We start from the raw sequence: 26,188 nt of genomic DNA, 5'->3' as shown, positions 1-26,188 counted from the left end.
CCTCACATGGCAGTTGCAATTCGAGTTGGGCCAACTGAGTTGATTGTGTTTTTGTCCAGTCACAGAGGTTTAGTCAAGAGTGTATCCCAAAGGACCTAGAGGGATGAAGGCTCTGGATCACGGACACACAATCTTTGAAGCAGAAATGCAGCTAGAAGTCCCAGGAAGCCCTACACCTAGGGCTGATCTGTCAGGCACCATGCCATTAGAGTTTTTGTCTCATGGGGACTCTGCAATGACGATCAAGGCAGGGACATGTACATGAAGGAATTAAGAAAGAGAAAAATCAGAATGCAACAGGACAGCAATATTTAACACAAAATTTATCAAAGAAGGGACTATACTGCATGTACTAACATGATGAACAACTGAACACGTACAAGCTGTATTAGTTACCACCAACTTACTGACTTAAAATAGCACTCATTTATTACCTCACAATTTTGGTGAGTCAGGAGTCCAGGCACGGCTTAATCGGGTCCTTTGCTTAAGGTTTCAAAAACCCGCAATTAAGGGGTCCTCTGGTCTGCATTCTCGTCTGGAGGCTTGACTGGGGAAGAATCCATTTCCAAAGTCACTTAGATGGTTGACAGAATTCATTTCCCCGTGTTTGTAGGACTGAGGGCCTTGGCTTCTTGCTGGCTGTTAGCTGGAGGCTGTTTTCAGCTCTTAGAGGCTACCTACAGCTCCTTGCCAGGTGGACTTCCCCAACATGGCCACTGACTTCATCAAGCCCAAAAGGATAGTCTAGACTGGCTGCTAGCAAGACAGTCTTTTGTAACATAATGTCATCACAAGCGTGACATCCATCACCTGTGCTATATTTCTTGTTTACAAGCACACCACAGATCCCAACTGCACTCAAGGGGAGGGGATTCCACAAAGGTGTGAACTCCAGGAGGTGATGGAAATCATGCGGCCACCGTAGAGCCTGTCGGTCACACAAGCATATGTTTGTTGCTTCTGAGTTTCTTAATTAAAAGTAACCGTGAATACAATCCTTTAAAAATTGTAATGTATGTAATGTACAACCTAAATAAAAAGTAAAATTTAAACCTAGAGTACATCTAACATCAAAGCTCATGACTCCTCGCTTCCCTAGCCACATTTCTAAGTAGTATGTATATACCATGAACTAGATCCACTTCAAACTGCATTTCTAACATTTCAGAGTAAATCTCTAGAATGAAGAGTAAGAGCAAAGGCCAGGGGGTCAAGTGGTTTCCAGACACATATGGGGTGCAGGAATATGAGTATTTTTAGGAGGTTTCTTCTACCATTTATATTAATTTTGCCGTTGTTCTGGGGACCAAAAGAGACATTGATTACTCAATAAATGTTTGTTCCTGGCATCGGCATCATTGTCACGAACATGGTTATATAAAATGAAAGTGAGGGTGCCGAGAAAAGGGAGGAGATGGAAATCCTTAAATTGTGTGTTTCACTGGTCCCTCGCAAACCACCGCACAGCTTGATCCCCAAAACAAAACAAAACCTCACCAATTTCATAGGAGGAAAAAATGCATTTGATGTTTGCCTTAAATTGCATGCACTTGGCTTATTACTGATGTGAACTTTTGATCATTTGCATTTTTAATTTTTCCTTCTGTGACTGTCAAACACTCTTTACACATTTGCTTTTCTGAGATGTTCATTGATTTGAATCAAGATATCAACTTCTCTCTCCTATACACCCCAATACCGCCATCACTCTGATTATATATCTCATTTTGTTTATATAGTATGGGGGGGGGGAGGTGGGAGGGAGTGAGATATACAATCGCCTTTTCATTCCAGTAGTCAACTGCATCACTCTCAGCCTAGTATAATACCTACTACAGGTTTATTTTGTAACTGTGAGCAGCGTTCACTTTGGGAAACCGGTCTTTGCAAACTTTGTCCGTAGAGGCCGCTAGGTTTATCGTCCTGCAACCCGGTGGCCACGCCGCTGGCTCCCTGGAGGCTGGGGCTGCCGGGACCCAGCGCGGTGGCCGCCGTCCCCGCCCTACCCGTTGCGCCCCAGAGCGCGCGTCCGTGCCCGGCCCCCGCCCGCGCCGCTGCGCCGCTCTGGCGCTGGCTACGGTCGCCGAGCGCTCGGCCCAGGGCGGGCGCCGACCGGTGGGCAGTAAGGAGTGCGCGAGCCGGGCGCTGGGGGCTTCCGCGCCGGCCAGCGGGGCCCAGCACTGGGCTGGGAAACTTCTGCGGGCGCGAGGCCGGAGCTCTGCGCAGGGCCAGGGAAGGAAAGGTAAGAAGGGCAGCCGGGGGAGCCCGTGGACGCCGCCTTCCCGGAGCTGTCCGCACCCTGGCACCTCGCGGCGCTTGGGGCAACTTGGGTTTCTAGCCCGGCCGCGCACGGGCTGGGGGCTGCGAGGCCTCCGGCCCCCGGGATCGCCTGTGCTTCGCCGCCATGTGTTCCGCGCTGTCCGCGCCACCTCTCTGCTCCCACCCCGGCTCAGGCCAACTGCGAAGCTGGGGTCCCAGCGGTGCCACTCGAAGCTCGACTGACTAAGGGGTCCGCTGCTTCGGGCTCTGTGCGCGCGGGTCCCTGGGGACGGGGGTCATCCACCCTAGGGGCGAATCTACCCCCAGATATTCTGTTGGCCCCACTCCTGCCCCAGGTACCTGTGGAACCCAAAGAAAAAGGCCAGATTTCCGAGGGAGAAAAGCTTGTCGAAGGGGCCCTGACAGTCTTGGGTTTCACCTTGGGAAGTCGTGCGACGCCTGGGAATTTACTGTCCCTTCTCGTCTGCAGTGGGCCTGCCTAGGGTTGGGGGCACTGATTTGGGGTACGAGAAAGTTGCCTCATCACAGGTCACACTGACCTGTTTTTCTCTATTTGGGGATTCCCCTGCTTCCCCCCCCCCCCCCCCCCCCCCCCGCCAAGGAGGAGACAAGAAAGAAATTTGAAAACCACCAAATTACCTCATCTCCAAGGCCAGTTACAGAGATATAATACATATTAAGGGTCTGTATTTTAGGAAAAGATTAAAGGCATAGAATCAAAATGCAGTAATAGGGTTATGCAAAAAAAAAAAAATTGTTTTAGCCAGGACACATTTGCAAAAAGTGAAAAATTTCTATTTGTAAATAATAAATAGAAAGGTAGAATAAGAAACCCATTTTTAAACATAATTTAATTTGATACTAAACTTTTAGAATGTGACAATCTTCTTTCCTGACTTTTTACTCTAACTCTTATAGTTAGGTAATTTGAATTTGCAAGCTTACACGTTGCAATTGAGTTTTATGGCAACCTTAAAAAATTATTGCTCTGTTCATACTATGTTTTGGTGGCTATTTTCTGTTATTTTTATTACCAGGGACTGTTGCATAAACATATCCTTGGTATGACAGTACAATAACTTGGTATTGTACCTGTGGCAATAAAAAACCAAACAAGAACTACATGGAACAAAATATAAAAAAAGAAAAAATGGATCTCTTTCCACATTTGCAAAATGAAGAGGTCTGGCTGATCCTAGGTGCTCTTTAAGACTCTTTCCTTCCCTAGGAGACTACCTATGTTTGTCTTTTTAAGAGTCTGGGATACTAATATTAATTGAAATCTAGAGTAAGACATTAACCATACTTAAATTTTATCCATATACACTGGGAGTCAGAGTTGAGTTTCTTTAATCTCATTACTTTCTCAAAATAGCTGAATCATGGTGCATCCTAAAGCTTCTAAATGGTGACATTCTATGCATTAAATAAAAATGTGTCATGGGAAACCAAAATGCCATGCTTCTTACCAGAACACTGACTAATAGGGTTGACACACTGGAGCATTCACGTCTGCTTATTTTGCGATTGTCTCCAGGAAAGATCAAGAATGATTATGAAACTTGCTGTAGTATACGAGCATAACAATACATAAGCAACATAGCAGGCAAGAAGTTTCAAAACTGCTTTAGAAAATATCCATGATAGATTTTCAACCCTGCAAATGGCAATTAAAATCATTTTCTATAATTATGGTTGTTGGTCAGCTGGGATGATGAGCTATAGAGAGTAAATAAAAATTTGTATACTGAATCAGTAAATAGATTTTTTTTAAAGGAAAACGGAAAAATGTTTCTGTTACCTAAGTAGTTTATAGGAAAATGTTTTAAAGTGAAAAGTTACGACAGGTCTTTTCTAAATTAAATAACCAAAAGTTGCTGACTTAAAGTCCCCATTGTAATGCTGGGTCCTCCTTCAACCCAGAGAATTCAGATATTAATTCACACAGACCAAAGTGAGACCTTCTCATTTTGTGTTCTTCAACAGAATACCCTCTAGTGACGCTCACACACACTCTGAAATTGGGGGAGGGGGAATTAAGTTCTAGAAAGACAAGCAACTGGCTGAGTCTATGGAGGAATCTTCATCTCTCTGAGACTCATTTTCCACTCCGAACAATGCTGGTAGTACTGTTTAGGTCGCAGAGTTGTTGAGACTCCTAAATAGGTCAGTGCATGGGAGAACTAGTGCCTAGCACATAATAAGAGCACAGCTAATCTTAGTTCTCCCTGTCTTCCTTAGGTGTTTATTTATTGACTGAACTAACTGTGGGATGAATAATAGGTTACAGCTTTTACTTTTAATTTCAAAACCATGTGGCAAAATCTTGATAATTGTTGAATGTGGGTAATGAGTATATGGGGATTTATTATATACTATTTTCTCTGTTTTTGTATGTGTTTGAAATTGTTCATCAGAAAAAAAAATTCAGTGTGAAATCTGAAAAAAAACATTAAGATGCATTTAATGTTGCATTTAATTTTAAATTGCAATTTTTACAATTATTCTATTTGGACTGAAAGGATAAACACAATTATATATAGGGAGTGGTAGGTGAGGAAGGGAACTGGAGAACAATCCATGATGATCTTCAATTTTTGTGGAATTTTTTTAATTATAAAAAAGATCTGAAAATGTGACAGTGTTGATTTTTGTTAATTCTGGTTGTTGTGTTCATGGATTTTTATTATAGTGTTTGAAATTTTTGTATTTGAAAATTTTCAAATTAATATAAACTCACCTTATTGTTTTTAAAAATTATTACTAAGAATGCAAATAATATAGATAGATGCCAAAAAAAAAAGTAGTATCCCACCATCCAGAAATAACTATCCTTAACATTAAGTGAGGATTGTTCTGTATATCTTTCTTTGCAGTTATACAAATAAAAGAATACAGACACAAAAATATGTAATGTGCTACTTCAGAGCCACAGATAAGTGTCTTTGTTTGTTTTTGGTCTTTGATGGAAATTCTGAAAAACAAGCTTGTTTGCATTGTTATTTTGAGGAACTTAGACTGCCTTTTAATATGTAGATTTTTAAAAAACTTAGTATGCAACAACTGACTGTACATGAGTTTTAAGTAGCTTACGTTTATTAGTATATAAGATGTATTTTTAGCTATTTAAAATAGATCTCATAATTTGAAATTGGGCTTAATAGTAATAGTGTCAACATTTGAATTTCACTAAAATGCAAGTTCCATGAGGGCAGGGATTTACTGAATTACTACATGTATTAATTAATATTTTTCTGGTCATTTGAAAGTTAATGATACAGTCAAGTGTGCCAAAATGCTTGTTTTGAAAACAAGCATCATTCCAATGCAATTGAAATATTAGGGACTAATTTGAGCATAACGTGAATTTTACTCTTGCTTATTCATGATTTACCCAGCAGAAACACCAGGTGAACACATTAAACTGCAACCAGCTGACCTGAGCCGTGTAGACATACACAAAAAGCAAGCCCACATACCTCAAACATCTCCCAGCTACCTTGGTTCACCACGTTATCCTGCAAGATTGTGTTTTGCTATGTTTTTGCACTTGTGAACATTTCTATATAAAAACACACTCATTTAACATCAAAAAAATGTCTAAGCATCTTGATTCAAAAATACCAAACAGTGCATACAAAAGGAAAGCTTCAATACTGAAGAGAACCTTGAGATAATCAAACATCTTGAAAGAATAAAGAGAATATGTGGTATTTACTGAGCAGCAGGAATAGGGAATAATCCACATTGTGGATTTTGCAGGCAACACTGCAAAATAAATGTCTATGGCTGGAATAACTTCAAGTATTGCAAAGCCAACAACAGCACGGCTGAAAAAAATAGAAGATATGAAAGATTGTCAAGTATGTGGCTTGAGGACCAAACAGTGAGCAATCTTTCTTTCAGTCAAAGAGAAAGCACCTATCTCTGCACGAACACCTTGAAAGAAACTACCATACCCTGCAGAATGCCCCTTTTAGCACTGGTAGTGATTGCTTTGGTGGTTTCAAACATCGCTGACCCTGCTGTGTGGTCCACCTGGCTATTTAGCCAGAAAAAAATGATAAAGAAAAGATTATAGTCAATTAGCTAGCAGACATGAACTTTTTAGATGTGTTTGCCAGGAAGGAACATGAGAACCTTAACTAAAATAAACATAGAAAAAGTGAGTTCATTTGCTGAATATAGGTCACTTGGAGGAGAGGGAAATGAAGGTGTCTCCCTTCGACTCATCAAGAAAAGACTGTTTAATGTATCCATGAATCCACTTCACTTGCACCGCACATCAGGAATCGCTGGTGAACTTACTACACAACATGATAGCAGCTGATCCAAAGTAAATGGCTTCCTACTTATCCCTTCGGCCATTTCCAGAATATGGAGAAGTCAGAACTTGTAGCAGAGAATGGGATTGTTTAAAGCAATCAAATGACCAGCTTGAGAAGAAAAGGTTTACTGTTGTGTCTTCAAATCAAGAAAATGGAACACCTTATGATCCAGCAATTCCACTCCTTGGTATCTATCTGGAGAAATCCAAAACTCTAATTCAAAGAAATGTATGCACCCCTATGTTTATTGCAGCACTATACACAATAGCCGAGACATGGAAACAACCAAAATGCCCATCAGTAGATGACTGGATTAAGAAACTGTGGTACATTTATACAATGGAGTATTACGCAGCCATAAAAAAGAAAGAAATCTTACCATTTGCAACAACATGGATGGACCTAGAGAACATTATGTTAAGTGAAATAAGTCAGACAGAGAAAGACAAATACCATATGATCTCACTTATATGTGGAATCTAAAGAAAAGAATAAATGAATGAACTAATCAGAAACAATCTCAGAGACATAGAGGGAAAACTGAGGGTTGCTAAATGGGAGTGGGGGTGGAGATAAGGGGGAAGGTGAAGGGATTAGAAAGCAGTCAGTAACCACAAGATTACCATGGGGTTACGAAAATCAATTTGGGGAATGTAATCAATAATGTTGTAAAGATTTTGTAGGGTATCCGATGGACACTTGTCTCATTAGGAAGACCACCTCAGGGAAGATGTAGATGCCTGATCACTGCATTGTACACCTGAAGCTGAAGCTGAACAATAATGAATGTCAACTACAATTTTATATATATATAGTTACAAGAAGAGGAGTACATCATTAGGAATAGAGGCAGTGGAAATGTAATGGCTGTGTGCGATGTCACCGGGATAGTGGAAAAGGGGAGGGGGGCTGTCACTGTGCGAGAGATATAAATGATAAATGTCTAACTATTAAAAAAAAAAAGAATTATAGGGTACCGAGTGATTCAACATAGGACCCACCCTCCTATCCCTCTGTTGCCCCCTTATGAAATTGTCCTTTCATAAGAGGACATTTAAATTCATTGAATCTAGAACTGAAGGGAGAAAGCAAGAATGTTGTAGATTTGTTCAGTAATCTAGAAAATTTCAATTCAAACTGTACATGACGCAGTATGTTAGGGTGGTTAAGAGAGCAGATACTTGCATCTGCCTGTCTGTGGGTGAATCTGGGCTCCATCGTTTGTGTATCCTTAGGCAACCTATTAACTTCCCTATACCTCAGTTTGCTCATCTATAATATGGGGACAATAAAACTGCCTACTTCAAAAAAGTTGTAAGGATTCAATGACATAATATTCTAAGGTTCTTAGAAATCTGCCTGGCACATAGTAAGTGCTCAGCAAACGTTAAGATGCTACTAGCAGTAGCAGTGGCAGTAGTCATAGCAGTACATGAGGATTAACAAAATGGCACCTAGATACTGTATTCATTTCCCATTGCTCAACTGATCAGAATTTAGTGGAGTCACACAATTAGAAGAATTACAGAGCTATTAGTTTTGAGTTTCTATGGGCTGTCTTTGGAGTGTTAATCTCTGGATGTGTCTGAAATAACAAGTATTTGCCCTATACGTATGGCTCAGTTTTACAAAGAACTGACTGTACTCAAAGTCAACCAAGGAAACATGGTATTCCAGAAATTTTGGAGATTGGTGTATGAATGACATACTATTCTGGAAGTTGCCCATGTGTCTAAATTGTTAACAGTGTTGGGGTCACCTGACTCCACTGAAAAGAAAACCTACAGAGTGGTGTTGAGAACCACAGTGAATTTAAATGTAATTCCCAGGGCCCCTCATAATATCTTGCTTCCAAGATACTACGAAGAACTATTCTCTCCTAAATTACCTGGTTTCAATCTAGTGAGGACCGAGTATCTTCTGCTCCATAGACCTATATATAGTCCAAGTCCATCATAAAATGTAGATTATTAGGTTAATGAAAAGCCACATGTATAGTGAGTACTCATAGTTGTGTATGTATTCGTTTTCTATTGCTTTGTAACAAATTACCACAACTTAGTCACTTAAAATAACACAAATTCGCTATCTCATAGTTTTTGTGGGCCAGGAGCCCAGGAATGGTTGCAGGGGGTCTGCTCAGGGCCTCACAAGCCTGTAATCCACGTGTCAGCCAGGCTGTACTCCTGATTTAGAGTCCAGGGTCCTCTTTCAAGCTTTTCAGATAGTTGGCAGAATTTAGCATCTTGCAATTAGAGGACAGGGGTCCCCATTATCTTGGTAACTGTTGGTTGGGGACTTTTTAGCTCTCAGAAACAACCTGCACTTCCTTGCCTGTGGCCCCCATAGGCAGTTCACACATGGTGTTTGCTTTCAGTAGGTCAGTAGGAACATGTCTCCCTAATTTCCAATCCCTCTCCAGTCCTAGTTTAACATAATCCCAGGAGTGGCTATTTCAGCACCATTTGCCATATAATAATGTTACCTAATCAAGGCAGCATCTGTCCCATGCCATTTACCGGTTCTGTGCACACTCAAGGGTAGGGAATTACAGGGCGTGTGCATCAGCGGGCCAGCAATCTTGGGGGCCATCTTAGAATTCAGCCTACCATAGTATGTGATAAAGCGAAAAATCACATATGGCTGGGGATAATCAAATATAACTTTAGCTGAGACATGAGAATCAGAGGAGTCCAGCATGGACTGTGGGCATGTTCTCTAATTTCCTCAAGTCTCAAGATAAGCCAAGCTCTCATTGTAATGGAAGGTCAAAGGCATACTCCAGCCTAGGAGCCTCGTGGTTCATGAAGAGACCAATGTATTATATGAAAACAAAGGCTGGTGTGGACCCTCTGGAATCCAGAAAGCACAATCCAATCTCCAGTACAATATGTATGAGATTATCTGTGTAGCAGTTCCAGTGTATTCCATGAGGTGACATCAGAAGATGAAATCAGAACATGAGCTCATGTAATTTAATTGCATGAGACAATGGAATTCTCCTCAGGCAGAAGGAAAAACGTGGTGCCTTCCTTGGTAGGATAAAGACCAAGAGCTTTAGTGGGGTTGGCCTCCTACGTAGGCAGAAACCAGAGGGTGACATCTACGCCTTGGGTAACATCTGAATGACTGTAACAAATGAATGTTGTAACCAATATCATTTACATTTATATCAACTCTCTGTTCTTAATCTTAGATAATTCTTCCATATTTATACACTTACACATGTATACATATGCACTGTTTGTACAGCATCATGCCAAGTCTTTTCATTTTATCTTTCTCTCTTACTTGAAAGACTCTAGACCAGTACCATCCCAGAGAAATATAATTCAAACCACATATGCAATTTTAAATTTTCTAGTAGGAACATTAAAAATTAAGAAGAAATAGCTAAAATTAACTTTAATATGTTTTCTTTAACCCAGTATTTCTAAAACATTATTTGAAATGCAATCAGCATAAAAATTATTGATGACATATTCTTTATCTTCGTACTAAGGCTTCAAAATCCATTGTGTACAACACATCTAGTTCAGACCAGCCACATTTCAGATGCTCAACAGCCATAGTAGCTAATGGCTACCATACTGAACGGCACAACTCTACGTTTCTATCAGAGCCCTCTGATCACGGGCATTTAACTTTGATCCCATGCGATTCTGATGTAAGTGATCTGAGCACACCTGCTGGGAAACACTAAACACTAACCTGAGGTTTAGAAGATTGTTGGTGGCTTCCAATAACTGGCTTCTTGGCCATTGGAAAGTGAAGACTCAAGGCTGGGTTGGTTATGGGTCTATACCTATCAATAACAGGAGGTCAGGACACAAGGTAGGGAAGAATAACAGTGATCAATCACCCCTGCAGAAATGAGTGAACTTAGAATTTATAACTTAAAGATGGACAGCAGCCAAAAGTGACCATTTGTATTCTGTCTTCAACTTAATATTCTGGAGGAAAGATAGATTTTTAAAAAACTATATTTTCTGAATGGCTCAGCTCTGTAACATACAAGCAACAAGTATAGTGATGCTATTTCTGTTATTTAAAAATTTGTCAAGAATTTTCAGTATATATGTTCTCATTTGTATCTTCCAGCACCCTTTAAAGTGGACAGAATAGATGATATTACCTCTGCTTCACTGATGAATAAATATTCCTGAGTTGCTTTAAGTAGCAGGAAGGAAACTTAAAGCCTACATTTTTCTAAAACCTGGTAATGTGGAAGCAAAATGAAGTGGTCTAGACTGTGAGCTTCAGAATTAGGCAGACGTGGATGGAATCTTAGTTCCAATATTAGCAATGTGAACTTGAACAATTTATTTACTTTCTCTGAGTTTCAATTTTTTCACCTGTAAGGTGGAGATAGAAGTACCTTCCTTCCTCATAGGGTTGTTGTGAAGATTTTGTTTGTTTTTCTTGTTTGTTGCTTTCAGTTTTATATCCTACATATGAGTGAAGCCATATAGCTCTTGACTTTTTCTGACTGATTTATTTCACTTAGCATGATAATCTTAAAATCCATCCATGTTGTAGCAAATGGTAGTCTTTTATCTTTTCTTATGGCTGGGTAGTATTCATTATATATATGTACCAAATCTTTATCCAATCATCTATCAAAGGACTTTTTGGTTGTTTTCATGTCTTGGCCTCTGTGAATAATGCTGCAGTGAACATAAGAGTACATATATCTTTACAGATAAATGTTTTCAGATTTTTGGGATAGATGACCAGAAGGGGGATTGCTGGGTCATATGGTAATTCTATTGTTATTTTTTGAGGAACCTCCATACTGTTTTCTGTACTGGTGGTACCAATTTACATTCCCACCAGCAGTGTATGAGGGTTCTTTTTTCTCCATAGCCTCTCCAACACTTGTTATTACTTGTCTTGATAATAGCCATTCTAACAGGTGTGAGGTAACATTTTGTTGTGGTTTTGATTTACATTTCCCTAATAGGTAGTGAAGTTGAGCATTTTTTCCCATAAATATCTGTGTGTGTGTGTGTGTGTGTGTGTGTGTATACACACACACACACACACACACACACAGATATTTATGGGAATATCTCTATATATATGTTGGCCATTTGTCTTCTTGGGAGAAGTGTCTGTTCAGGTCCTGTGCCCATTTTTTAATTGGATTGTTTGTTTTTTTGGTGGTGAGTTGGATGAGTTCTTCATGTATTTTGGATTTTATCCCCTTGTAGGAGGTGTTGCTTGCAAATGTCTTCTCCCATTCTGTTGGAGGCCTCTTTGTTTTGTTGATGGTTTCTTTTGCTCTGCAGAAACTTTTTAGTTTGATATAGTCCCATTCATTTATTTTTGCTTCTACTTCTCTTGCCTTCAAGGTCAAATTCATAAAATCCTCTTTGAACCCAAGGTCCATAAGTTTAGTACCTATGCTTTCTTCTATGCAATTTATTGTTTCAGATCTTATGTTTAGGTCTTTGATCCATTTTGAGTTAATTTTGGTATATGGTGACAGATAGCAGTCTAGTCTCATTCTTTTGCACGTGGCTTTTCAATTTTCCAAGCACCACTTATTGAAGAGGCTTTCTTTTCTCCATTGTATGTTTTTGGCTCCTTTGTTGAAAATTATACACACACACACACACACACACACACACACATATATACTATATATGTACACACACATGCTGTTTGTTTATTGGTTCTCATTTCTAGCCCATTGGTCTGTGTGTCTGTTTTCCTGCCAATACCATGCTGTTTTGATTATTGTCACTTTATAGTATAAATTGAAGTCAGGGAGTGTGATACCTCCATCCTTGTTCTTTTTTCTTCAGATTGCTTTGTCTATTCAGGGTTTTTTTGTGATTCCATACAAATCTGATGATTTTTTGTTCTATTTCTTTTTAAAAATGCCATTGGGATTTTGATGGGGATTGCATTAAATCTGTATATCGTTTTGGGTAATATGGCCATTTTAACATGGATTCTTCCAATCCATGAACATGGAATATCTTTCCTTTTCTTTGTGTCTTCAATTTCTTTTAATAATGTTTTATACTTTTCAGTGTATAGGTCCTTCACATCCTTTGTTAAGTTTATTCCTAGGTATTTTATTATTTTTGTTTCAATTGCAAAAGGATTTTTTTTGTTGTTTCTTCTGAAATTTCATTGTTAGCCTATAAGAACACAATGGATTTTTATACATTGATTTTGTATCCTGCAATTTTACTGTATTTATTATTTCTAATTTTTTTTTTTGGTGGCATCTTTAGGGTTTTCTATATAAAGAATCATGTCATCTGCAAAAAGTGACAATTTAACTTCTTTGTTTCCAATTTGGATGCCTTTTATTTCTTTCTTTTGCCTGATTGCTCTGGCTAGGACTTCCAATACTATGTTGAAAAGCAGAGGTGAAAGGTTCATAATCTTAGAGGAAAAGCTTTCAGTTTTTCACCAATAAGTATGATATTAGCTAAGGGTATGTCATATACAGCCTTAATTATGTTGAGGTACTTTCCTTCTATACCCATATTATTAAGTGTTTTAATCATTAATGGATGTTATAGCTTGTCAAATGCTTTTTCTGCATCTATTAACATGATCATGATTTTTATCCTTTGTTTGTATGATGTATCACATTGATAAATTTGTGTATTGATCCTTGTGCCCCTGAGATGAACCCCATTTGATCATGATGCATAATCTTTTTAATGTATTGTTGTATTCTATTTGCTAGTATTGTGTTTAGGATTTTTGCATCTGTTTTCACCAGAGACGTTGGTCTACAGTTTTCTTTTTTTGTGTTACCCTTACCAGGTTTTGGTATCAGGGTAATGTTGGCCTCATAAAGTGAGTGAGGAAGTATTGCCTCTTCTTCAATTTTTTGGAAGAATTTGAGGAGGACAAGAATTATATCATTTTTGAATGTTTGGTAGAATTCATTAGTGAAGCCATCTGGTCCTAAACTTTTGCTCTTGGAGAGGTTTTGGATGATTGTTTCAATTTCTTTACTGTTGATCAGTCTATTTAGATTTTCCACTTATTTGTGATTCAGTCTATGAAGGTTACATATTTCTAAGAACTTGTCCATTCTAGGTTATGGAATTTGGTGACATATGGTCCTTCATAGTATTATTGTATGATCCTTTGTATTTCTCTGGTAGCTATCATGACTTCTCCTCTTTCATTACTAATTTTGTTTATTTGGGTCTTTTCCCTTTTTTCCTTAGTCAGGGGTTTGTCAATATTATTCATCTTTTCAAAGAACCAGCTCTCTGTTGCATTAATTTTTTATATTGTCTTTTTGTCCTCTATTTAATTCTGCTCTAATTTTTATTATTTCCTTCCTTCTGCTGACTTTGGGATTCATTTGTTATTCTTTTTCTAGTTCTTTAAGACGTAAAGTTAGGTTGTTTATTTGGGATTTTTCTTTTTTCTTGAAATAGGTCTGTAATGATATACAGTCCCCTCTAATACTGCTTTCACTGCATCCCAATACTTTTGATGTGATGTATTTCATTCTCATTTGTTTCTATGTATCTTTTGGTCTCTCTTTTTATTTCTTCTTTGACTCAATCATTCTTTAGTAGTTGTTTAATCTCCATGTATTTGTGGTTTTTCCCACTTTCTTTTTGCAGTTGATATCCAATTTTAAAGCATTGTGGTCAGAGAATATGCTTGGTATGATTTCGGTCTTCTTACATTTGCTGAGGCTAGTTTTGTGTCCCAAAATATGGTCTATCCTTGAGAATTTTCCATGTGCACTAGAAAAAAATGTACAGCTGTGTTCTAGGATGAAATGCTCTGTAAATGTCAATTATATCCATTTGGTCTAATGTGTCATTTAAGCTGATACTTCCTTACTGATTTTCTGTTTGGATGATCTATATCCATAGCTGTCAATGGAGTATTTAGGCCCCCTACTATAACAGTGTTTTGGTCAGTTTCTCCCTTTAGTTCTGTTAGTCATTGCTTTATACATTTCGGTGCCCCCTGATTGAGAGCATATATATTGATAAATGTTATGTCTTCTTGTTGTATCATCCCCTTTATCATTATGAAATGTCCATCTTTGTTTCTTGTTACCTTTTTCACCCTGAAGTCTGTTTCAGATATAAGTATAGATACACTTCATTTTCTTTGGATGCCATTTGCTCGGAGTATCATTTTCTACCCTTTCACTTTGAATCTGTATTTGTCCTTGTAGCTGAGATGTGTCTCTTGCAGGCAGCATTATGGTTGGGTTTTGTTTTTTGATCCAATCTACTACTCTGTGCCTTTTTATTGGTGAGTTCAGTCCCTTTACTTTTAGGGTGATTATTGATACATGAGGATTTCCGATAGCCATTTTATCTTTTGTTTCTGGTAGCTCAGTGTATCCATTGTTTCATTGTCTTTGTGTTTCTGCCTGTTATTTTAGTTTGGTGGTATTCTATGATTTTTTCCCCTCTGTTTCCTCTTTTTTATGTTATGTATCTCGGTTCTGGATTTTTTTTTTATTTTTTATTTTTTGAGTGGTAACCATTAAGATTATGTGAAAAAAAGTTTCATATATACAGTGGTCCATTTTCTTCAGCATGCATCTTATCTCCGTTTCACTTTGCAAATTCAAATCTTTACTCCCCCCCCTTTTATGTTTTCGTTGTCAGAAATTATCCCTATGTATGCTGTGAATTCATTTTTGAGTTGCAGTAGCAAATTGTCTTCTTCTCTTTTTCTTTTTTTTTTCTTTTTATTTTCTTTACCCTTTATGTTATGTTTAAGTGTATAGTATCCTATTCTGTGTAGGGGTTGCCATTTCCTGCTCCTGTCTGTCTGTTTGTCATTTTACTCATAGTTTTGTATCCTTTTGTCTTTTTGTCTCAGGTAGAATAACCTCCTTCAGTGTTTCCTGTAGTGCAGGCCTTGTGGTGGAAAATTCCCTCAGCTTCTGTATGTCTGGAAAGGTCTTTATTCTTCCTTCATAGCTACAGGATAACTTTGCAGGATATATTATTCTTGGCTGGTAATTTCTCTCTTTCACTAGTTTGAATATTTGATTTCACTTCCTCTTAGCTTGTAGAGATTCTGCTGAAAAATCTGATGATATTCTAATGGGCTTTCCGTTGTAGGTTACTGTCTTCTTTTCCCTGGCTGCTTTGAGAATTCTTTGTCATCAGTGTTTGACAGCTTAAATATAATGTTCCTTGGAGAAAGCCTATTAGGATTGAAGTAAATAGGTTTTCTGTTTGCTTCTTGGATTCGAGAATGCAGTTCTTTGCATAAGTTTGGGAAGTTCTCGTCCACTATTTATTTGAATAGACGCTCTGCGTCCTTCTCCTTCTGGTATACCCATTCTTATATTGCTCTTTCTGATGGAATCAGTTCTTGTAGAGTTCTTTTATTTCTTTTAACTCTCATGTATCTCTTTTCTTTCATCTGTGTCATGTCTATCTTCACTATCACTAACTCTTTCCTCCATCTGGCCAGCTCTTATTTCCTAAGCTCACTATTTCATTCTTCAGCTTTTATGGAGTTCTTCAGCTCCAGAATTCCTATTTGGTTCTTTTTTTAAATTGCTGTCTCTTTGGTAAAATATTCATTTTGTTTGTTGATTTTATTTCTGAGTTCATTAAACTGCCTATCTGAGTTCCCTTGCATCTTGTTAAGTTTCTTCAGAACTGCAGTCTTGAATTATCTGTCATTTAAGTCACTTATTTCCACATCGTTAAGTTTATTTTCTGGAGATTTTTCATTTTCTTCTGAGCTGCCTTGTTACCTTGGTTATTCCTGGTAATTAATGGATTATTTCTCTTCCTAGGCATCAATGGGAGTGAATTCTGCAGCAGGTTGATATAAAAGGTCTTTCTTTTGCTTTCCAGTAGGTAGCGCTGGAGTTTTTTATTTTTTCTGGCCCTGTTCCAGCTTCTCACATGGTAGGAGATTTTCTGGGGAGGTGGGCGTCTCCTCTGTGACCAAGTCACCTCAGTCTCAGGGCACCACCCCTGTGGGAGGACATGGTGGGTGATGGGGATCTAAGCCCCTGAAACCCCAGTGCTGCCTCTACAGCCAGATGCAGAACTGTGTGCCTCAGTAGCCCCGGATGTCCCTGCTGAGATCAGCTACCAAAGGTGGGGGTGGGGTGGTCTGGGAAAGGTGGCTGCTGTGTTTGTGGCTTTGTTCTCCTCCAAGTAAGGCAACTGCCAGACCACAGCTGCCTCACCCTTATAGCTCCTCCCTTGTCGCTAGAATTAGCCACAGTGTGCATCTACCACTCAGGAACGGTCTCTCCAGTTCTCAGGGCTGTAAATATTCTGCTCTTTAATCCGACAGTGCTACGGTTTTTTCTGGGGATTGCTGCTAACGCTGGGAGGATGCAGGGAGGTGGCCAAGCTCTGTAGCTTTGTTTTCTGCCTGGCAATGAGGGCGGTTAGATTGCAGTTGTCGCACTTGTGTGTTCAGTCTTTGCCCAAGGTCCCTGCCCCCAATTGCTGGGTTCAGCCATATTACATGCTGATCACTGAGGCAGGACTGCTAGTGATCAGAAGGCGCACCTGCAGTCTCAGTCCTCTCCTCTCCCAGAACGCAGGGAGCTCCGGGCCGAGTCCCACGGCTCCGTCTCTGCACTTCTCCTTTCCCTCCTCCCCTATTTGCCCACCTGCAGATGTTTCTGATGCGTGAATCTCTCAGATGTGTTTGTGTGTTACGTAGGGAATCCTTTTGAATTATAGCTGTACAGTTTGTTGTAACTTCAAGGGGAGAGATCACGGAGCACCGTTCATGCCATCATGTTTCTGAGGTCACTTCTCCCAAAGTTGTTTTTCATCAGATCAGGAATTCAACGGCTCTTAAGGAGCGCAAGTTTGTAAGAAGACAAAACGATTCCCCTATGAATTTGGAGTCGTGCCAGACATTTTAAATAAGTGATGCTCCAACGCCTCAGTGTCTTTGTACTGAACTATCTTGGATGTTGGAATCTTCCCCACTTCTGTTCCCCTAGGAACAGGAGATGTTAGACCATCCATTAAATTGGATTGAGACTGGGAATGGAGAAGATAGAGTGCTTGCACCTCTACTGCAATGTAGTCAGTCGACTTTCATTGAGTTCCAGGGGTCAGAAATGCAAAAAAAATTTGTCTTTGTCCCTTAAGAATTTCAGAATCTAGGAGAAGAAATTAATCAATGTTGAATAATAATAAAGCACATTATTGCATGAGTGGCTTTCTGTACCTATGTCTCTGGCTGTATTCTAAATATTATGGATTGAACAGTACAAGCAGATATAGCAGGCCTTAAATATCCACTGTTGGGAGTATTGTTTTGCTGGCAAACCAGTCCTGGAAGAATATCCCTCTTTGGTCTCCCAGCACATTAATACTGGATTCATGGCCTTGAAAGGTGGCATTACTTGCCAGTGAGGCATGAAGCTAAGCATAGGGGGACCTGACCTTCCACCCATTGTGGTGACTTATTGCCTTTTTCACAAGAAGCAAGTGACTTAACCAATCTTGTGCCCTGCTTTTCTCACATGTAAGCTGGGCATGATGATTTAGATTCTGCCTCCCTCATGGCAAGAAGTGTGATTCAATGAGATAATAAATGTACAGGTTCTGAACAGATCAATGCAATTTCTAAGTTAATCTAAATCAGTTTGCCACCAAGTTTATATCACAGTTCGTTGAACATCATTGTACTTTCCTTTATAATTCCTTATTCTTTTATTACTACTCAGGGTCTGACAATTGAAAGAGAAAAGGCTGGGGGCGGGGGCGGGGCGCTTGGAATTACTGTGTTTATTTGCATTTAAGTTTGTCTCCATCATTTGTAGCTCTGTATGCTAACTTCTTTTGCAGGGAAGATCAATTTTGTTGCTTAAGATGTTATGGTGCCACTTTGACATTCTAGATTTATTTACCCTCAAACATGACTTAAGGCCCACAAGCCTTTCATACAGGCAGCTGGTTGGTGAATCACGTTCAGCATTCATATAGCACTGCTGGCACATACCAAAGGAGCAGTCATGCTCATCACCTGCCCCTGTCAGTTCTTCCTCTCCCACTAATAAAGTGCATCTATTTTGGTGACGGCATAAAAACATGCCAAATGGAGAAAAGCTGGGTGTGGAGTAATGTCATCAGGGCAGTGATACAGTTTCAAGGATAGAAGATCGTTTGGTAGCAGCTCATGGAAACAGAAGCCGACTGAAGGGACCGGAAGCACAGTTCCTCTTACAATCATAATGGGTCTCATTCGTGGAATGTAGGTGACTCCACATATCCCCAAGATTTTAAGGGGATACGATTCCCAGAAGCTCACTTCTGAATTCCCACACACGTTTTATGTGGTCTCTCCCCATTAGCATCATTTTAGCATTTTGTCAAGGATTATAAATTTTTGAGGAAGTTCAAACCAAAGTTGAGAGCTCTCCTAGCAGTGCTTTTGGGCGTTGGCGTTAGTAGCTATGATTGGTATCTTGAGGAAGTGATTAATTGAAAATGCCCTAGTTTTAAAAGTAAAACAGCAGGGAGATTGACATTTGCAGTCTGGTATTTCACAGTTCTCATTATTCATATTTTTGAAATTTTTATTTGTTATGAATATCCAGCACTATATAATTTTGTGTTTTGTTTAAAAGAGGAGAAATTAAACATGTTCAGGGTGCCGGTCTGCCTTGAATCTCATCATCTTAGTGTTGGGGGAAGGTGGTATATAATTAGGGGGATGCAGAATGTTTGAAATGTATTTGAAAGCAAGTTGAGTAAAAAATAACAATATCACTGTAAGTTATAGGTTACTTTCCCCCCTTCTTTTAATGATTCACTTGGTAAAGTTCTTAAAGTCATTACCTGCTGAGAAAAGAATCATATCCAAGGTGAAACACCAGGAACTTCAACAACAGCAGCTCCTTTATTTCCAGTTTTAGCTCTGATGGTGATTACACTGTTCCTTTTTTTTTTTTTTTTTTTTATCATCAGTTAAGTCATTTTTACGTCTGTGTGTATATTATTTTCAGTGAAACAAAATCTGTGATACTTGATAGTTTATTAACAGGTGTTCTGGAAATAAACTATCTCAAAAATAACCCTATATATAGCACACAATTTCAAGGGTTTTGAATATTGTTATGATCTTTAAAAATCAATCTAAGGAATACCTCACATTGAACCCATTTATTACGAAACCTCGTAAATGATACATATCCTACAGCTTTGTCATCATGGTTAAATCTCTACCGACTCAGATCACATATTAGCATTTTTACCATCTGGCTGAAAGGGTAGAGAATATATGTGCCGAGGAACAAGTCAGTATCATTTTTGACCATCTGGTAAATAAATATGCAAGTAGCAGGATTTTAAATATTTATTTAGTTGTATGGATGCAACCTTTAACCTGAAATAGCCTCTAATACAAAAAAGTAGAACTGAATTTATATTTCTCAAATAATTTTGATCTAAGCCATTACATTTTCACAGTCTACTATGTGCTCTTAAAATTTGACTCCTAATTATGTGTTTCTTATGTTTATTTATTAGGGCCCCTTAACGTGCCTCATTTAAAACCTCTTCCAGGAGAAGCCACATGATGGGATCTAGCATACAGGCTCAAATGCTAAAGTTCTCCTCTGCCACCGACCACTGTGTGGCCTGGGATAAATTTCTTGGCCTCTCTGAGCATCACATTCTTCACCTGTAAAGAGTGAATAATATTTTGTAAAGCAGTTTATCTCTCAAAGGGTGGGCCATAGAGGGCCGTGGACTTGATGCATCAAAATCATGTGGAGAGTTTGTTCAAAATACCAGCACCTAGCCCCACCCCCTCAGAGATTCTGACTCAGTGTGTCTTGGAAACAATCTGTGAATTTGCATTTTTAGTCACTGTCCCAAGTGCTTTTGAGGTACACTGAACTACTGTTATGGAGTCTGGCTGATGATATACAACTTAGCTCCCTTGAAAAATATGTAGTTAGCTAATTCCTAACAAATAATAAAATTTCCATAAATTTATTATTATTAATAAGCATATCTCTAAAAATATACTTTTCATATATAAGAAATTTATCACTTGACAGCATTGGTGCTTAAAATATTCCAACTTCATAGGAAATAGGAGGTCAGCTTGAATAATTCTAGTGATTCATTAAATATATGTCTCAATTCTCCTTATTTAATTACATCCTTTTTTTTCCTTGCACAGGAAACCACAAAATATCTCTGGACTAGATCTAAATCAGGAGCCCAGATGAACTTAAAGAAGCTCACATGGGATTCTTAGTTTTTCAAGATCCATACACACCAAACTATTAATCACCACGACTCTAGTGTCCAGGCTTTCTCTGGTTTTGTGAGCACGGAGCAAAACTCTGATGATGGAAAAGCAAAGGACTTAATTACTCACTTTGATATCATCTGACGTCAACAGAAAAGTGAACCAGACAGAAGTGCAGCCATGGAAAGAAATTCGAGTTTATGGAAGAATCTAGTTGATGAACACCCAGTCTGTACAAGCTGGAAGCAAGAGGCCGAAGGAGCTATTTATCATCTTGCCAGTATTTTATTTGTAGTAGGTTTCATGGGTGGCAGTGGCTTCTTCGGACTCCTTTATGTCTTCAGTTTGCTGGGATTGGGTTTTCTCTGTTCTGCTGTCTGGGCTTGGGTAGATGTCTGTGCAGCTGACATATTTTCCTGGAATTTTGTACTGTTTGTTATCTGCTTCATGCAGTTTGTTCATATTGCATATCAAGTGCGCAGTATAACCTTTGCCCGGGAATTCCAGCTGTTGTACAGCTCCCTTTTCCAGCCTCTGGGGACCTCTTTGCCTGTCTTCAGAACGATTGCTCTGAGCTCTGAAGTGGTTACTTTGGAAAAGGAGCACTGTTATGCTATGCAGGGGAAAACTTCCATTGATAAACTCTCTCTTCTTGTTTCAGGAAGGTTTGTACTCTTAGTGCTTGCATGTCTTTCTTTCTGCTACATTTTCTGTCTCAGGGTAGCATAGTCCTGGGTGGCATGAAAAAGTCCTTGACACATGAGTCATGGATGTAGGCATTTAGATACATGGTATTATTTACCTGAAGCAGGAAATAATCTAGAGCCTTAATATTTCCTCTTAGAAATCAAATGTATAAATTTGTTTATCTGGGTATGCTATGTGTTTTCAAGCAAATTACTGAAAGTCAAGAAGATGATGCCAGCTTGAATTAATACAGTACTTATGTTGGCATGCAAAGTATTCTAAATAGACTCATATAGGGAATTCTTTTAAGTAGTGGAGAACATTAAATTTTATAATGATGAATTTTTTCAGTAATTTCTAGCAATTGCCCATTAGCTAGATAGAAGTGGGGTGGGTGTACCTCATTATATATATACATATATATATATATATATACATATATATACATATATATATACACCAGACGTGCCAAAAATATGGATACAAGTGGACACTTTGGTCAACGTTGCTCAAGCAGTAGTTTGCCATAATCGGAAGTGTCTGGACGCTGATGGTAACCACTTTGAGCGCCTCTTGTAATTGCAGAAGTCAAACGTGACTTGTATTCATCTTTTGTTATTGGTATATATTGAGTATTACAATTTTAATAGTTTTTTTCCTTTCTTAAAATATATATATATATATATATATATATATATATATATATATATATACACCCTCTGTACACACACACAGTTGACCCTTGAACAACACAGGGGTAGGGACACCAACCCCACACATCGAAAATCCACGTGTAACTTTTGACTCCCCAGAAACTTTACTAATAGCCTTACTGATCATTTAAACAGTCAATTAATACATATTTTCTATGTTATATGTATTATTTACTATATTCTTACAATAAAGTAAGCTAGAAAAAATGTTATGGAAAAAACCACAAGAAAGAGAAAATATATTTACAGACCCACACAGTTCAAACCTGTGTTATTCAGTGGTCAACTTCATACACACACATACACACACACACACACATACTCATATACACACATATATACACACACACACACATACATACATACTTTGAAACAAAGTTTTGGGGAGGAAACAATGTGATTATGTTTTTTAAAAGGTTAAATATTTAGAGTTATTTACAGTGGTACTTTATGTTCTTCAGGTTCTCCTACTTAATTTAAAATCTGACAGTGCACTGAAACTTTTTATTGAAGTGTAATATACATACATACATGCATACATGTGCACATACCTAAGTACAGCTTGATGAATTTTCTGATGAATTTTGCCCAATAATCCAGAATCCTAACTGTGTGAGGAACATCAGTACACGAAGCTTACAGGAGATTTGTCACTTATTGTAATGTATGAATTTAATATTTTAATTTTTAAATTATAAAATTAATTTAATAATTTTAATAGCCACGAAGGTCATCAGAGATCTGAAATACCACTCCCTCCCCGCCCCCCAATTATGTGCTCAATTTACCCTTCCCTCATAAATGCTGTTCTTTGTGTTTGGGTAGGATCAGAGTGACAGTTGATGGCGAATTTCTGCATTACATTTTCCCCTTCCAGTTCCTGGATTCTCCTGAATGGGACTCTCTGAGGCCCACAGAGGAAGGCATTTTTCAGGTAAGGGATAACTGGCACACACAGGGAGCATTGCCTCTTCCAAACAGATAAACAATGTTTGTTTAAAATCAGACAAACAAACAAAACAGCAGTTGACAGAGGAATGGTTTATATTTAACTTTGGAATGTACTTTAGCGGCATGTTTGACTTCCCAAAGTCATTTGAGTCTTGTTAATTAATGTCATTTTATAGGTCCAGCAACAAGGAAAAGAATGGGTATTACACACTATAGAAAAGAGTCTGTGAGAAATATTCATAAATTTTCCTTTGCTTCACTGCATATATGGGAATTAAGATGTAATTAATTGAGATTTGACTATAAGTTAAACACTGCCACTGTGACAGTTTAGAAAAACACCAAGAACGAAAAAATCAGCTCTTATTTCAAAATAAGTGATTTTTAAAATTGAAAATGCTGATGGGTTGCAGTTGTCTTCCAGCAACAAAATGCTAAATTTCCTGTCACTACTCTGCTGCCATGTCTGGTAGTTTTGAAAGAAAATCATTTCTGTAGTTTCTATCTGTTATGTATACTGTTTTCCTGTGGTTAATACATGTAATGTACATGTGTGTATAAAAATTCATATACATATCCAGAATAAGTAAACAAATTCTATTTTGTGCTATAGAAACTGAATTAGGATTCACTGACCACAGTCTTCAGGATTGGCTTGGAAATAGTTCTCTAACATTAGTCAACTTTATTATTATCAAGTAGCTCTTGCTTCAATAAAATGCAAAACATAGATCACTGCACTTAGAAAAGATAGATTGGAGATGGGCACAATGTTGTGATTATTCATATTATAAATTATATAGTAATAAATTTTATATTTTCTCTTTCTTTTATTACAATATATTGTGGGTCAGTGGGCTTTTTTAACCTGAAAAAGCAGAAGGGAAAATCATTTAAAATTTGGGGCACAAAAAATGTAGCAGGCCTTTTCTTGCTTCCTAATCTTTGTTTAGATGAGTTCTTATGTTTTTTTTAGGTAACCCTCACAGCAGAAACTGATTGTCGATATGTGTCTTGGAGGAGAAAGAAATTATATTTGCTCTTCGCTCAGCATCGTTACATCTCCCGCCTGTTTTCAGTTTTAATTGGCAGTGACATTGCAGATAAACTCTATGCCTTGAATGACAGGGTATATATAGGAAAAAGATACCACTATGATATTCGGCTACCCAACTTCTATCAACTGTCAAGTCCAGAAATGCCCAGATCACCCCTGATAGAACATTTTCGGAATTCCAGACAGTATTGTGACAAATGACGTCAAAGTCTGAAGTTTTATAGTTATAAAAAAGACTCTCTTCATCATTCCCCAAATGAAATAGCAAAATACGGAAAATTGATCTCACTGATATTTTTATAAATTGAACTCAGAAGCAAGATACCATTGTCAGCTGTTTTATTCATCTCAACTTCTGCATTGTGAATAAATTTTTCTGTATTTCTTATTGGAATAAACGGGAGGGGAGGATGAATGATTATGGGCAGTTTGTCCTTTTCTGCATCAGAATTGGGAGAATGAAATTTTGCCATTCTCAGGTATTTCCTCAGATTTATTCAAATCTGTTGTCTTGCCCTATTGAGTTAGGCACTGCTTCTTTAGAAGCAGCCAGTAAGTACTCTCAGCAGGAGAGTGGATTGCTAATGTCCACATCAGTGTTTCTAGAATTCACTTTTTGCTACAACCTCTGATAAAAGCAAGAGGTATTACTGTGGTGGGCAGCAATTATTTATTTTAAATGTGAAGTTATTTAATGACCAGAAAGTAGAATAAATGCAAGAGATGGTAATATGCCAAACTTGAAGACTATTCTGTTGCTAAACATAATTCATCAGCTTAATCTTTATAATAATATTTTAAAAGAGGCATTTCATGGAAAACAAAGCTGCATAATAATTACTGAGTAAAAAGAATAAATACTGAAAATGTTGCACAGCATTTTAATTTCACCTGTTCAGTGGAGAGGGCAAGCATGAGAGGTTTGGCTGAACAGGGAGGGACTCAGTGACTGCTCCACCCACCACACAAATACAGGAGTCTGCCTTACAGCCCGTCCTTCAGCTTTATAAAGAAGAGCTTAAGAAAGAGTCAGATCCTCAGTTATAGATCCAATCTCTATCTTTGGGAAACTGATTTTCTGAAGATTACATGTAGTCCATGTTCTTTGGTGGAAAGATATCATCATACATTTAACAAATGTGTACTGAGCATCTACTGGGGCCCCAGGGCAGACCTGCGTGGTGGGGACACAGCAGGTAACAGATGGAGATCTCATCCCTCATAGAGATTACACGCGTATTCTGCAGGTGAGGGAGACAGATAATAAAATAAATCAGGAAAACCTAGAGTTAGAAAGAGAGTGCCATAAAGAAAGATAAATCAGAGAAGGTGCAGAGGAAGGGGCATTGCAATTTAATAGGGTGGTCAAGGAAGCCCTGAGAGAAAAATGGCTAAAGCAGAATGAGCGCTGGGGAAGAAGACAAAGGGAATTTTGGACCGATTAGGTGGGGCCTAATAAGTCATGGTAAGGACTTTGACTTTTATTCTGAGAGTGATCAGAAGCCACTGGGGAGTTTTAAGTAGAAGAGTGATGTGGTCTGTCCTCTGTTTTAATAGAATCATGTTGGCTAGCCTGCCAAGAATAGACTGGGAGTAAGGGGGGCAGGAGTGGACTTGGAAGAGCAGATGAGCGTTAAGTGTGATATGCCAATTAGACACTGAAGCAAACAGATGAGTCTAGAGTTCAAGAGAAAGGTCTGACCTGGAGATAGAGATTTGGGAGTATTTCACATAGAGATGATATTCAAAGCCATGAGACTAGATGAGATGCCCAAGGGAGAGAGTGTAGATTCAGAAGAAAAATGGTATGAGGACCTTTCCTTGAGGCACTCCATTGTTAAGAGGGCAGGGAAATGGGAAGAGTCAGCAAGACACTAGAAGGAGTGGCTAATGAGGTAGGAAGAAAATCAGGAGTGTTGGGTTTGGGAAGCCAAGTGAAGAAAGTG

General features: G+C 38.4%; 1 protein-coding gene and 1 long non-coding RNA gene across 7 annotated transcripts in view; one reads left to right on the top strand and one right to left on the bottom strand.

Annotated features, from left to right (window-relative positions):
* The window catches only part of LOC109449098 (uncharacterized), a 133,723-nt gene that overhangs the window by 89,339 nt on the left and 18,196 nt on the right, over nucleotides 1-26,188 (bottom strand). The gene's annotated exons all lie outside the window — the stretch shown is intronic.
* Nucleotides 1,926-24,657, top strand: POPDC3 (popeye domain cAMP effector 3). The gene is made up of 4 exons (XM_019735001.2): nucleotides 1,926-2,245; nucleotides 20,763-21,499; nucleotides 23,060-23,168; nucleotides 24,162-24,657. Exons 2-4 carry the CDS (start codon nucleotides 21,015-21,017, stop codon nucleotides 24,441-24,443), a joined length of 876 nt encoding a protein of 291 aa, XP_019590560.2. The 5' UTR covers nucleotides 1,926-2,245; nucleotides 20,763-21,014; the 3' UTR covers nucleotides 24,444-24,657.

This window comes from Rhinolophus sinicus, linkage group LG05 (assembly GCF_036562045.2).
Source record: "Rhinolophus sinicus isolate RSC01 linkage group LG05, ASM3656204v1, whole genome shotgun sequence".
Taxonomy (NCBI): domain Eukaryota; kingdom Metazoa; phylum Chordata; class Mammalia; order Chiroptera; family Rhinolophidae; genus Rhinolophus; species Rhinolophus sinicus.
This window is presented reverse-complemented; position numbering and strand designations above follow the sequence as displayed.